This window comes from Balaenoptera physalus (genome assembly GCF_965194825.1).
Source record: "Balaenoptera physalus genome assembly, chromosome: 11".
Lineage (NCBI taxonomy): Eukaryota > Metazoa > Chordata > Mammalia > Artiodactyla > Balaenopteridae > Balaenoptera > Balaenoptera physalus.
In genome coordinates this window covers 66586939-66600161 of record NC_138896.1, presented here as the reverse complement: position 1 = coordinate 66600161, position 13223 = coordinate 66586939, and the positions used below count along the sequence as shown (strand labels likewise).

The 13223-nt window shown below is 41.5% G+C and overlaps 1 protein-coding gene and 1 long non-coding RNA gene across 10 annotated transcripts in view; one reads left to right on the top strand and one right to left on the bottom strand.

Moving 5' to 3' along the window:
* The window catches only part of MYRIP (myosin VIIA and Rab interacting protein), a 221873-nt gene extending 213289 nt beyond the window's left edge, over positions 1 to 8584 (top strand). For all 3 annotated transcript variants that reach the window (XM_082412795.1, XM_082412793.1, XM_082412794.1), the window contains 4 exons: positions 722 to 826; positions 939 to 999; positions 2352 to 2470; positions 6427 to 8584. In XM_082412795.1, coding sequence (XP_082268921.1) covers positions 722 to 826; positions 939 to 999; positions 2352 to 2470; positions 6427 to 6459 — 318 coding nt within the window. In that variant the 3' untranslated portion in view covers positions 6460 to 8584. The remainder of the gene's footprint in view (positions 1 to 721; positions 827 to 938; positions 1000 to 2351; positions 2471 to 6426) is intronic.
* The window catches only part of LOC309637797, a 555044-nt gene that overhangs the window by 426702 nt on the left and 115119 nt on the right, over positions 1 to 13223 (bottom strand). The gene's annotated exons all lie outside the window — the stretch shown is intronic.

Below are 13223 nucleotides of genomic sequence, written 5' to 3'. Positions count from 1 at the left end.
AATAATGCCCTTTCCTAAGAGGAGGGACCGTGTTTTCTTCACCCCTGGGGACATGGATGGACCGGGGTTCTTTCTGGGTGCTGAGTGGGCTCTTGTTCTCTATATCTACCTTAAGACATTGTTGGAAAAAAATCTGAGCTCCTTCTGACCTACTGATGTTATGGTAAAGGAAACTGATGCACAGAGAGAGGAGGGAGTTTCTCAAGGCCACTTGGCCTCTTAATAGAGGAAATGGACTTGAACCAGGGGCTGCAGGGCTTCCCTCCTAAGACCTTGTGCTGTGGTTTTGGATTCAGGGAGTCACGGAAGAAGGAAGCAGGACCTATAAATCATACTTGCTTTTCAAAGCTCACATCGTGTTGTCTCCCTGGGAAGCCTTCCCTCACCCCCACCCCTACCCGGTACTATGCTGAGCCAGATGGCCCCGGGCCATCGTGCCCATTGTGCCCTGGGCTTCCGTTTTTCCCTAGGGGTCCTCTGACAGGGGTGACATGCTCTAGAGCTAACAACTGGAAAATTAAATTTACAAAGAAAGGCCTGTGGTTTATTTTCTCACTACAGTACTAAATAGAGAAGTGCTTGGTGGAAGTTGAATGAGTGAATGAATGAATGAGCATATATCAAAGCAGATTTGTTCTTTATAGAGTCATAATACTTTTAACAAAGATTCTCCCCCTCCTGGGCTTTCTCCCTACTGATTCTGCCTTTCTGTTGCATTAAGATTTCTGATATTGAGAGCCGGATTTCAGCCCTGACCATTGCAGGATTAAACATAGCACCCTGTGGGCGCCTCACAAGAAAACGAGATCAGAAGCAAAGGAACCAGGTGCGTTTGTCCCTCACTCCCTCTGCTGGAATATTGCACGACCTGGAAAATGTAGAAGATAAAACATCTCTGGCTTTGCAAAGGTGTACTGATTCCTGTGTTCTGTTTGTAGGTACAAACCATAGACACGTCAAGGCAGCAGAGGAGGAAACTCCCTGCTCCACCAGTGAAAGGTATGCTTAAATCAAACCACAGAGACACCAAAGCATTAAGCCTGACTCACTCACTCAGAGTAACTCAGAGATCTGAGTTTGAGGACCAGATCTAATGGGGTGTTCTCACCCAGAATTGCCCTTGTGGAGAGTCTATCTTGACTTGAATTCTTTCAAGAGGCAGACCCTGGGACAAAGATGTGATTTGGGAGGTAATTCCAAGAAACACTGACAAGGGAAGAGAGAAAAGATTCAGGGAAGGAAATTAAGCCAATATAATGTACTTTAATTAGTAGTTTGATGCTTTGGGCAAATGAGGCTAACCCCTGCTGGAGACTTCCAGGAGACAGTATCAACCGCACCTCAGAGTTTCCTGCTCAAAGAATAGGAAGATGAGATATTTCGACTCTCATCTTTGCTTGAAGGTTATTTCTGGTAGGGGCATTAACTCCCCGGTACTTCTGACCCACCCCATCATTCATGGGCCAAGAGAGAGTGGTGATGCCTGTAGTAGGATGCTGTCAGTGTGGGCTGGAATGGTGACTGTCAGGGAGATGCGGGAAGGACACCAAAAGCATCTAACAAAGAGCCCAACCTAGAGAGATTCCAGCAATGCCAGTCTATCACCCTTATCTACTGGACATTTTCAACAATTTCCCTAGATTCAGAAGCCACAGAATGATGATGCCAAACTAGAAATTTAGACCTGCAAATTAGAAGAGTAGAAAGTCAGAAGATATATGTTTGAGTCCTGGTTCCACCATTCATTGTTCAAGAAATGTTTACTCAGTGCCTACTTTATATTCCCCAGAGCCCTAAACAGTTAAAATACATTACAGATCCATGATCCCTTACTTGAAACCCTTTAGAAAGGTAATATGGTACATGTACTGTGTATTTCATGACAGCCCCCTCCCGTGGCATCTGGAGTAGCGTCTGATAAACACATTAATATCCTTGCAGCAAAGCGTGACAATGTTCATGATCCATGAGAGGGACAAGGACTTGAAATGGCCACTTATCAGTTTATGTCAGGTTTTGCCATCAGGCAATTTTGACTCCAAAGTTGTAAAGATTTGCTGTTTTTAGAGCCTTTTATATTTCAGAATTGCAAATAAGAGTTTGTAGACTGTATTGGATTATCTCCAAGCTACATTTTCCTAGAAAGCCACCAATGATGCCTTGATTTATTTGGTCCACCAATAAATAAATAAGTAAATAAACAGAACAAAAAGTTTCCACAGTCAGACCTATGGACCAGAATGAGATGCCAGTCTAGAACAAAAATCTGGGTAATCTGGACACCTGGTCTTTCTTCCTTAACCATCAGTCCAGCTTCTGGATAATACTTATTCCTACGTGTTTCCTTTTAGCTGAAAAAATTGAGGCATCTTCAGCGACCACCATTAAAACATTTAACCGCAACTTCATTCTCCAAGACTCCTCGACAAACAGGACTAAAGAAAGGAAAAGCACTACCAAGGATTTGATAGTAAGTCATCTCTGTCTTAATGCCAATTACTGTCACTGTTGATGGCACCTCCATTCTGTAGCCCTTCTTTCTGTAGGTCCCCAGTCAGAGCCCCAGGAAGCATCCTTCCTGCATGGTCTCATGGTCTGTTGGTTGGGTGGAGGGGGTCCTTATATTGCTAACCTCTTGGGTATGTGGATACATCCTGTCAATTATATCTCCAGCCCCTTGTATGAACCAGATTTAATATAAGAGAAATAAAAATATGTAGACAGAAATATAAGGTCCGATTGAGGTATAAGAGTTTTTATTCTGTTTTTGATTCTTATTCACTCTTCCTTAAATTTCTTCTAAGCCATTAATTACCTGTGTTCCAGAAAAAAAGTCAGCAGCTGCCCACAAATGCGGCAAAGGAAGCGACAGTGGATAATTTGCATAAACCTGGAGATCATATAAGAAGGCTAAGGGATTACTACCCTAACACCAACATATGCTTCAGAATTTTGCAAACGCTTGATGCTGCTTATATGGGAAGTGAAGACCCAGCTAAACTGCCTCAGTGATACCAGTTATGCAGAGGGGGTAGACAATGGCTGGGTGACAAGATTGAAGCAACGAAAGGCGAAACCTATTCTATTGCCTTTTATGCATCACCTGTCACTCCCTTCCCATTCCTCCCCCTCACTGTCCCTGTGTCATGAGCACAGAAGCACCAGATAATGGCATAATGGGGGGCATGCCCTTTTGAATTACAAGTTACTGCATCTCTTAGGTACCATATGGCAACAGTGCTGCCCACTGCCTTTGCTTCATTGGCCAGCCGTTACCCCTGACCTTTCAAAGTCCAGTTACCTGGCTCCTGGCTGTTACTTCAAAGAGCTAAAAAGAAGCATTATCACACTAAAAGGGCAGACCACTAGGGCCAGGGAAGGAGTCTGTTATAAATAAGATAGTTAAAAATAAATTACCTTAAGGGAAAGTGGAGGGTGGGGAAGAGGGATAAATTAGGAGTTTGGGATTAACTAATATATATAAAATAGATAACCAACAAAGACCTACTGTATAGCTCAGGGAACTATACTCAATATTTTGTTAACAACCTATAAGGGAAAAGAATCTGAAAACGAATATATATATGTGTGTGTGTGTGTGTGTGTGTGTGTATCTGAATCGCTTTGCTGTACACCTGAAATTAACACAACATTGTAAATCAACTATACGTCAACAAAAATTTTAAAAATAAAAAAATTTTAAAGGATAAAGCTCCAGATTCCCCTCTCTTAAAAAATAAAATAAAATAATAAATAAATTACCTTCCATAGATGTAGAACATAGATCAATGGTTGCCAGGGACTCTGGGGAGGGAGAATAGGAAGAAATGCTTAATGGGTAAGAGGCTTTACTTCAGAGTGATGGTATGTTTTGAAACTTGATAGAGGCAGTGGTTGCGCAACATTGTGAACGTACTAAATGCCACTGAATTGTTCATTTTTAAATGGTTAATTTTATGTTTTGTAAATTTCACCTCAATAAATTATTTCTTAAATAAATTAACTTTAAATAACACTGAGAGGTTAAAAATGAAAGAATAGACAACATTCTATGCTAAATAAATGCAAACAAAAAAGAAAAGGCAGGAATATTACTTTCAAACAAAGTAGAATTCAAGGCAAGAAGCACACAGTAGAAACAGGGAGGGAGGGTGTTTTAGATACTGATAAAGTAAGTAAATCATGAGACTTTCTTGAATTGGCAAAACAATAGAGCAACACAATCTAATGTGCCATGGTTGATGACTTTAAAATTCCCTTATCAGCCCTTGGAAGCCCAGTACACCAGAAATAAATACAAATTAGATAATTTGAATAGTGTAATTATTAAGCTTTAATTAAGAGGGACTTCCCTGGTGGTCCACTGGTAAAGAATCCACCTTATGAAATAATGGAAATGTTCTATATCTGCAGTGCCCAATATGGTAGCCACCAGCCAGAAGTGGCTACTGAGCCCTTGAAATGTGGCTACTGCCTTGGAGGAACTGATTTTTAAATTTTATTTAATTTTAATTAATCTAGGGCTTCCCTGGTAGCGCAGTGGTTAAGAATCTGCCTGCAAATGCAGGGGACACGGGTTCGAGCCCTGGTCTGGGAAGATTCCACATGCCGTGGAGCAACTAAGCCCGTGAGCCACAACTACTGAGCCACGTACCACAACTACTGAAGCCCACGCGCCTAGAGCCCGCACTCCGCAATAAGAGAAGCCACTGCAATAAGAAGCCTGTGCATTGCAACAAAGAGTAGCCCCTGCTCGCCACAACTAGAGAAAGCCTGAGTGCAGCAACAAAGACCCAATGCAGCCAAAAATAAAATATAAATAAATTTTTAAAAAATTAATCTAAATGTAAACAGCCACTTGTGGCTAGTGTCTACCATATTGGATAGAGCAAATCTAGAAAATTAGAACAAAAGTTAAAATAGTCAGAAACCCTACTCAGAAGTTTTAAAGCATGTGCACCCACATACACAAGTATACACATACACACACACAACGTGCACATCTCATACATATTTCCAAGTAACTATTGGATTAAAGAAAAAAGCTAATCCACAGAGCATTTACAAAATGAAGACATTACATATATCAAAACAAATGGGATACATACAGAACCACACTGAGTCAAATTCACAGTATTAAATCTTTTCTTCATTATTAAAGAAGGAAGAAGCAAAACAAGTGAACTAGACTTTGTATTTCAGACATCAAAGATAAATGCATAAACCAATTAAAACCAAAAAGCTATAGAAATGATCATAAATCCAAGAGCTTATCTTTGGAAAAATAGAGAAATTTTTGTTAGCCAATTCAAGGAAAAAAACCCAAGAAATAAAAAAATAAGAGATTCTAATAGAGATGTAAATTTTTTATTTAAATATACAATGTGATGTAAATCTATGCTAATAAATTTTAAAGTCTTAGTTCTAGTAAAATCAGGATCAAATCAGAATATCAGTAAAAACTGACTTAAATAAAATTTTAAAATTTATTAAAACTTCAAAAAAGATTCTCTGGCCCAAAGGTTTTGCTGATAAATTTTTATGAGCTAATTCTCATGCAATATGAAATATTCCAGAGGATTAAAAAATCTCAAAACTAAAAGATTCAAGTTGTAAAGCTGTTAAAACTGCAACAACTAAAGGGCTGACAGGGCTGGTAAGTATGTACATATCTTACACACACAGGCACAAACAGACGCATACAAACCACACACCAATAGTACTTCTTCAGAGAGATGAGGCATGCTAAATAAAAATTAGCAAACTAAATGCAGCAGTACATTAAATAATAAATTACCAGGTAAATTTTACAGGAATCCACCAATACCTTTAATATTGAGATACTGATTAATAAATCCGACCAGCAGTTCATTTCTTTCCAAATTAATTTATAGTTTAATGCAATTCTCATAAAATTCTCAGTGGGATTTTCTTGGAACTAAAGTTCATGTAAGAATAAATCAGAAAGAATAGACAAGAGCATTTTGCAAAATTAAAGTGATTTTCCTGCCAGATTTTAAAACCAATTAAAAGCTGTAAAGAAACTGATGATTAATGAAATAGAATAGAAAGCTCAGAAATAGATACAGGCACATATGAAAATGTGTTATACGATTTTTTTAAGCATTAGGAACCAGTAGAGGAGGTATAGATGATTTTTTTAAAAAACTCTGCTTGGGAAATTAGCCAACGGGATGCAGTGGGAAGGGAATCAATTTGCCTTATTCCATACACCAAAATGAATATCAGATGGATTAAGAGGTACATGTAAGAAATGCATCACTTTTTGAATATTGTGAAATATTTCACTGGTCAATAGGCATGAATACCTTTTACAACATAAAAAAAGCAGTAGACATTGTTGTTAATGGCCTCTCCTCACTTTCACCAAGTGGCTGATTGCATCTGCTCATTTTCTCCCCTCAGGAGCCCACCCTGGAGTCTGCTGTGAGGTATTAGCACCATGGAACTCCACTGCCAGTGACCCACTGCCTCCGGCCGTACACGACAGTGCCTTGACCCAACAGCCATCGAATACTGTACGGATTTCCACCTGAGGAGAGGGCGTGGGGAGGCCACAGTGCACCCCTGCACAGGGCTGTCCTGATACCTCAGCCAGAAAGCAGACCCAGACTTCAGCATCAAGGTCTTGCCTACTCTCTGCCTTAGGCTCCCAGGAGAATCCAAGACAGAAAACCAAGACGCTGGCTTCCAACAGTAGAGCTCCAGTTAAAAAGATGCATCTTTTCCCTGTTCGCTTTGCTACTGTGTGTTGTCTTTAAGACCTTTTTTTTTTTTTTTCCTTTTTTAATCCCTTTGATTCAACTAGTATTACATGTCAATAATTTTTCCCAAAATATATTGTTGGGGTCGGGGGATAGTGGAGGGAAGGGTATTAACGTTTAACTCATCAGTTCTTATTAACCTCTCACAAGCATCTTTGTCCTACAAATGCTAAGGAGAAAAGTGAAAACCCCTGTAGTGAGCACTAGGGGCTGTCTAACCTGGGGAGCCCTCAACTCTCAAGGTGTCCCTCCAGCCACCTCCTTGCTGCTGGCTCCTAGCCCACCACACCACCAGTTCCTCCCACTGCTTTGCAGTCACAAGCCACAGGACCGAAAGCTCTGACTCGCCCATGCCGGCCCAGGTCTATCTGAAACAATGTCTCATGGAGAATTCAGGGTTCTTCCTTGGACTCGCTGAGAGTTTCCTCGCTCTGAAGGGGGGAGGGGCTTGCAAAAGCCCACCATTGGCTTTACTTTAGCACACTGTCTAGAATCAATAAGATGTGGTTTAGCACTGACTGCATCTAAATGAGGTTTAGGTAACTGGATTATTGCAGGATACAACCACACAAGGAAACGCTGTCCTCCAAAATTTATTTCCCAATAAATATTCAGCAGAAGTAGTAAAATGTCCTTAAAGATAAAAATGGTTAAGACTTGAGAAAACTTGCATGTCTGAATAAAGCAAGGACAAATTGAATTCAACAGACGCAAGAGCTGACACTACCTCTGCGTGTGTGGCCGCACATGCATGACTATTTAGAGTGTATTTATAAAAGCAAATGGAACTGGAATTTCACTCAATTAATTGAGCATTAGCAACTTTTTTAAAATTTTCTCCTGATAAATTCTGAATCTGAGGAAGAAGGCAAAACATGGGAGGCAAGGGAATAGCATGACTGACGTATATTAAGTGACTGCTCTGAAGGAGGCAATATTATTCTCATTTTAATCCTTATAGCAACCCTATTCAGTAGGTATCCCCACTTTTCAGATTTGGAGACTGAGGGCCAGAGTGATTAATTTTCCAAAGTCAGACCTTTAAGCTAATTACAACTCGAATGCCTGACAAAGCCTCATTCTGTGTTGTTTTCCACTTCTACAATCTTTTGCTGCCGTGCACATTTCCAGACCTGACTTGCTGCTGAAATGTGTGTTATGATCCATTCCTGATGGGGGTCTACCTATCTTCTGGTAATACTCCTTGCTGATGCTGTGTATGTGTTATCCTAAAGAAATGACTCCTTTGAAATAAAGTAAATCTTTGGCTTTTTGTTCTGTTGGTGTGATTAAAAGCAAACAAATACAAAATTTAAAAACACAACAAAAAAGATTTGAGTTCCAAATAGAGCGTTTTCTTTAAGAGGCATGAAAAGCAACTATTGTTGTGTTACAGTGTTAAAATACTCAGTTTTCTTTGACAAAAATGTGTACTGTGTAAGCCTTGCAAAAAAACAAAATGAAGAAGAAGCCTGCTCTATGGCATTTGAATTTTTATAAAGGTTTCCTTGTGCCAAATAAGTGCAAAGATTTAATTTACTATTAAAATCCATAAGCATATGTTATAGTTCCAGATGAATTATTTTGTCATCAAGTGACTTTGATCTTCAGTGTCAATATTTATATTTAGATTAATTTTTATAAATGAAAATATTTTAATGGTTTAAGAAAATGAGGCCAATAGGACCATATCTTTGATGACTTCTGAAAGTATGCTTGCCTTCATGTTATATGCACATTGCCAAGAATTACTGTCAAGAGAAATGATAAAGAAGTAAAAGTCATTTACGGAAATAATGTCTGTGTGTGTGTGTGTGTGTGTGTGTTTTTGGTTAGAGAAGAATGGGAGTGAAGAAGGGGCAGTCATTGGAGGGGCCAATATTCAAAGCCACGGTGACCCCACACCCCATGTTCCTTCCAGTTACACCACTCACCTCTCCATTGCTTGTTCTCCTGAGAACACAATTTCCCAGGGCCACCTCCACTGAGTGGTCACTCAGGTAACACTAGCAGTTCTCAAAGCAGGGAGGAGGGGCAGTGTGATTTTGTGCCTCAGGGGACATTGTCGCAACTTGGTGGGGGCAGGGCATGCGCATAGTGGATAGCGGCCAGGGATGCCGCTAAACACCCTACAGTGAGCAGGACAGCCCCCCACAGCAAAGAGTTATCCAACTCAGAATGTCAGTGGGGCCAAGTTTGAGAACCCTGGGTGAGACCCTGGAGGGAAGCCTGGACATCAGTGGAAAAGCCCCTGCCCACCTCTGCAGGGACTGCGTAGCTGAGTGAGAAGCAAGGCAGTGACTCTCCCAGAGTCTTGCACAGGCTCAGAGGCAGTTGTTGGTCCTCTGAGTCTGGCCTGCCCAGACACTGGCCCTGCCATCCCCAGACGGGACTAGGAACCCACCACTAAGCTGAAATGAATGAGGGAATAAAATATGAATAGAAGCCAAGAGCAGCAACATGGATGGACCTAGAGATTATCATACTAAGTGAAGTCAGACAGAAAGACAAATGTCATATGATATTACTTATATATGGAATCTAAAATGATACAAATTAACTTACTTACAAAACAGAAACAGACTCACAGACATAGAAAACAAACTTATGGTTCCCGAAAGGGAAAGGGGGTAGGGATAAATTAGGAGTTTGGGATTAACAGATACACACCACTATATATAAAATTGATAAAGAACAAGGACTTACTGTATAACACAGGGAACTATATTCAATATCTTGTAATAACCTATAATGGAAAAGCATCTGAAGCTGTACACCTGAAAGTAACACAATATTGCAAATCAACTATAGTTTAAAAAAAGAAGAAGAAGAGGAAGAAGGGGGAGAAGAAGAAGGGAAAGAAGGGGAAGAAGGGGAGGAGGGGGAGGAAGAGGAGGAGGAGGAAGAAGAAGGAGAAGGAGAGGAAGAGGAAGGAGGAGAAGGAGAGGAAGAGGAAGGAGGAGGAGAAGAGAAAGAGGAAGGGGGAGGAGGGGGAGGGGAAGGGGGAGGAGGGGGAGGGGAGGGGGAGGGAGGAGGAGAAGGAGAAGAAGAAGAAGAAGAAGGAGAAGGAGAAGAAGAAGGAGAAGGAGAAGAAGAAGAAGAAGGAGAAGAAGGAGAAGAAGAAGGGAAGAAGGGGAAGGAGAAGGAGAAGAAGCCAAGAGCCTCCTCTGCCTGATAGGCTAATGCAGTAATACTCAAGCTTGAGTGGGCATCAGAATCCCCTGCAAAAACACAGATCATGGGATAAATCCAGTCATCCCCGTCCTCAGTTCACCTTTGTCTACACTACCATTAATGTGCCTGGCACAATAACGTTTGCTAAACATTCATAACAAACAAGCTAACACTTAGGTTGGTGGGGCATTTCAGATGGGGCTGGCTGGGAGAACAACACTAGGAGACCCTCTGAGATGAGATCCTCTTCAGGCAACATTTCTGGACCAAGAATTCCTGACTTCTCTACCCACCCAACCCCCAGACCGTATTCCCATAGGACAGCAAGACATGGAAGACAGCCAAGAGGGTCCAGCCACACTCCAGTTACCCGAGCATTCAGCCTCCCTAACCCAGAAGCCCAAAAAGCTTGTACTGAGCAGCCAATCTGCATCAACACTCCGAGTATTCAAGAGAACTGGTTTGGGTCAACAATTTGAGTGTTAAGAGTGATGGGCAGCTACACTCATAGAAAGTTTACAGCTCTTCTTGCTTCTGGGGTAAATAGGAACAGAGTAAAGACAGTATTTTCCCCTAAGAAATAGGTGCTTGATTTGCCATGACAAAAAAAAAAAAATGTGACCCAATATTCACAGCATTTGAAGGCTGCCAGGAAACACTAGGCTCTACTCTTTGATATTCCACACACCAGCTCTGTGGCTTATCACCTCATCTGTAAAATGGGGTTAAAATATATTCCTCATGGTGTTGTTAAAAGGGTCATTGAGGTAACACATGAGAAAACTCTCAGCAGAATGTTTGATAACTATGGGTCCTCAATACTGGTTTCCTCCTTTTTCTCTTGGAATAAGAAAATCATTCGAATATCAGCACCATGATTTATTTTGCAAAATGCTGTGCCTCAATTTTTGTACTCATAGTAGAAGAGATTATTGTGCTGCAAATATTCACTCCCTTAACCCCCTAACTCTGGGAGGAGTGACTACTTCACCCCACTGACGTTGGGCTTGGCCATGTGACTTGCCTCATGGTTGGTGGAGCACACTTCTGTCTTCTGGCTGCTATTACAAAATACCAAAGACTGGGAAGTTTATAAACCACAAAAATTTATTTCTCACTGTTCTGGAGGCTGGGAGTCCAAGATCAGAGTGCCAGCACGGTCAGGTTGTGGTGGAAGCCTGTTGCACACTTCTCACTGTGTCGCCACATGGCGAGGGATCTCTCTGGAGCCTCTTTTAAAAGTGCACTAATCCCAGTCATGAGGGTGTAGCCCTCCTGACCTAATCACCTCCCAAAGGCCTTACCTCCTAATATCATCATTTTAGGGGTTAGGTTTCAAAGCATGAATTTTGAGGGGACACAAACATTCAGACCATAGCATTATCCAACCCTTGGTTTGGATTTGACCATGTAACTTGCTTTGGCTAATGAGATGTTAGAAAAAGAGCTACATAAGGGGCTTGAAATATATTTATGGAGTTGGGTTTGTCCACTTATATTTGCCATTCACTATGAGCAGAAGCCACAGGCAGCCCACTGGTCCAAGGAACAGACTCAGATCCAACATACAGCCAAGCTGAGCTGAGCCCAGCAGAGATCATCAAAGCCACCCCAGCCAACCTGTAGACATGAGAGCAAGAATAAATCATTGTTCTTTTAAAACACTGAGTTTGGGAGTGGTTTATTATGCAGTAATAGCTAACTGATACACTACGTGAAAAATTAGTTTTATAACCTTAGATTAATCCTTGTGTTAGTGATGAAATGAAGATGAGTGAATATCAAAAGTAAAATCACTTGCCAATATAAAGGATGTATTAGCAACTATTGAGCTACTTGTTTTTGACCTTCCATGATATATTAAACTTCTGTTACATTTTTTGGAAGCATCTCTCTCTTTCTCTGTGTGTGTGTGTGTGTGTTGATCTTTCACAAAGGGTCCTGTATTCATTGAAATTTTTGACAAAACTTTAAAGTACAGGAGGCATTTGGTACATTCCTTTAAAAATAACTTTCCAAATGACAGCCACTCTATTTTCTCCCAGGGGAAGTATTTCCCATACAAAATTTGCATTTTACAGAACAGTTGGTTGTGTGAGCCTTCTGTCTCTGCAATTGAGTTATAATTATGATAAAGTGCAGGTAAATGGAGTTGCATTTTAAAGAGCTTTCACGGGACTGGAAAACCTTAATATCCACTTCAAATGTTGGAAACCTCAAAGAAGTTATTCAGAAGGATCCAGTTGTGTAGAATCAAGTCCTCAAATATAGAAATATATGTTTTATATCAAAGTTATCATGTTTGATAAAGATGAAAGATTAAAGGCAGTGCTTCTCAAACTTTAATGTGCAAATTCTGATTCGCAGGCCTGGTGGGGCCCATGATGCTGCATTTCTAACAAGCTTCCGGATGATGCTGATGTGCTGCTCATACTTTGAGTAGCACGGTTTGATAGAGTCCCTCAGAGGGTCCCCTGCAGGATTGAGGTCCAGGTACCCACAGCAGTAACCTGTTCATTAGTGCTTCTTTTGTGACTTTTCTCCCTTCATTCTCTCACATTCCCTGTCCCTCAGCATGTACCCTGGGGGTCACCTCCCAAATGAACTACTCAACACAGAATCTCCTTTGGGGAAACCCCAAACTAAGACATCCCCTGCACTGCATGTACATGTTTGATTGTCTTTCTCCTGCATTGACCTGAAAGCTTCTTGAGGAAGTGGGCTCCATTCATCCCATGCAGAGCCTGGCACAGGGCAGGTGCTTGAAACAAATTTGGTTCACCTAGGCTGGCCACGGTGGTCCTAGCTTTAGACTCTGGTTACCATGCCCAAGCAACTCAACTGAAGATGGTGCCCAACAGGCACCCTCATGCCCATCCTAGGGCTGGGGGTGAGCATCCTCCCAACACCGAAGTGTATAGGAGGGATCTCAACACCAAGATGGAGAAGCAAAAGGCTCTCCCCAAACCTCTACTTCACCCTCTCCCCTTTTCTAAAGACAGTGGAGCAACCCCAGGTGGCAGTGAATGGTCCAGGCACCTGCTGCCCAGAATCCAAAAGCACAAGCCCCTGTATCCACAGATGCTCAAGACCTGCAGGCCCCAGTGAGACACCAGTAACTTTGGCTTAGTTTAGCGGGTCTCTTAAAACACTGTCTCTGGGGCTTCCCTGGTGGCGCAGTGGTTGAGAATCTGCCTGCCAATGCAGGGGACACGGGTTCGAGCCCTGGTCTGGGAAGATCCCACATGCCACGGAGCAACTAGG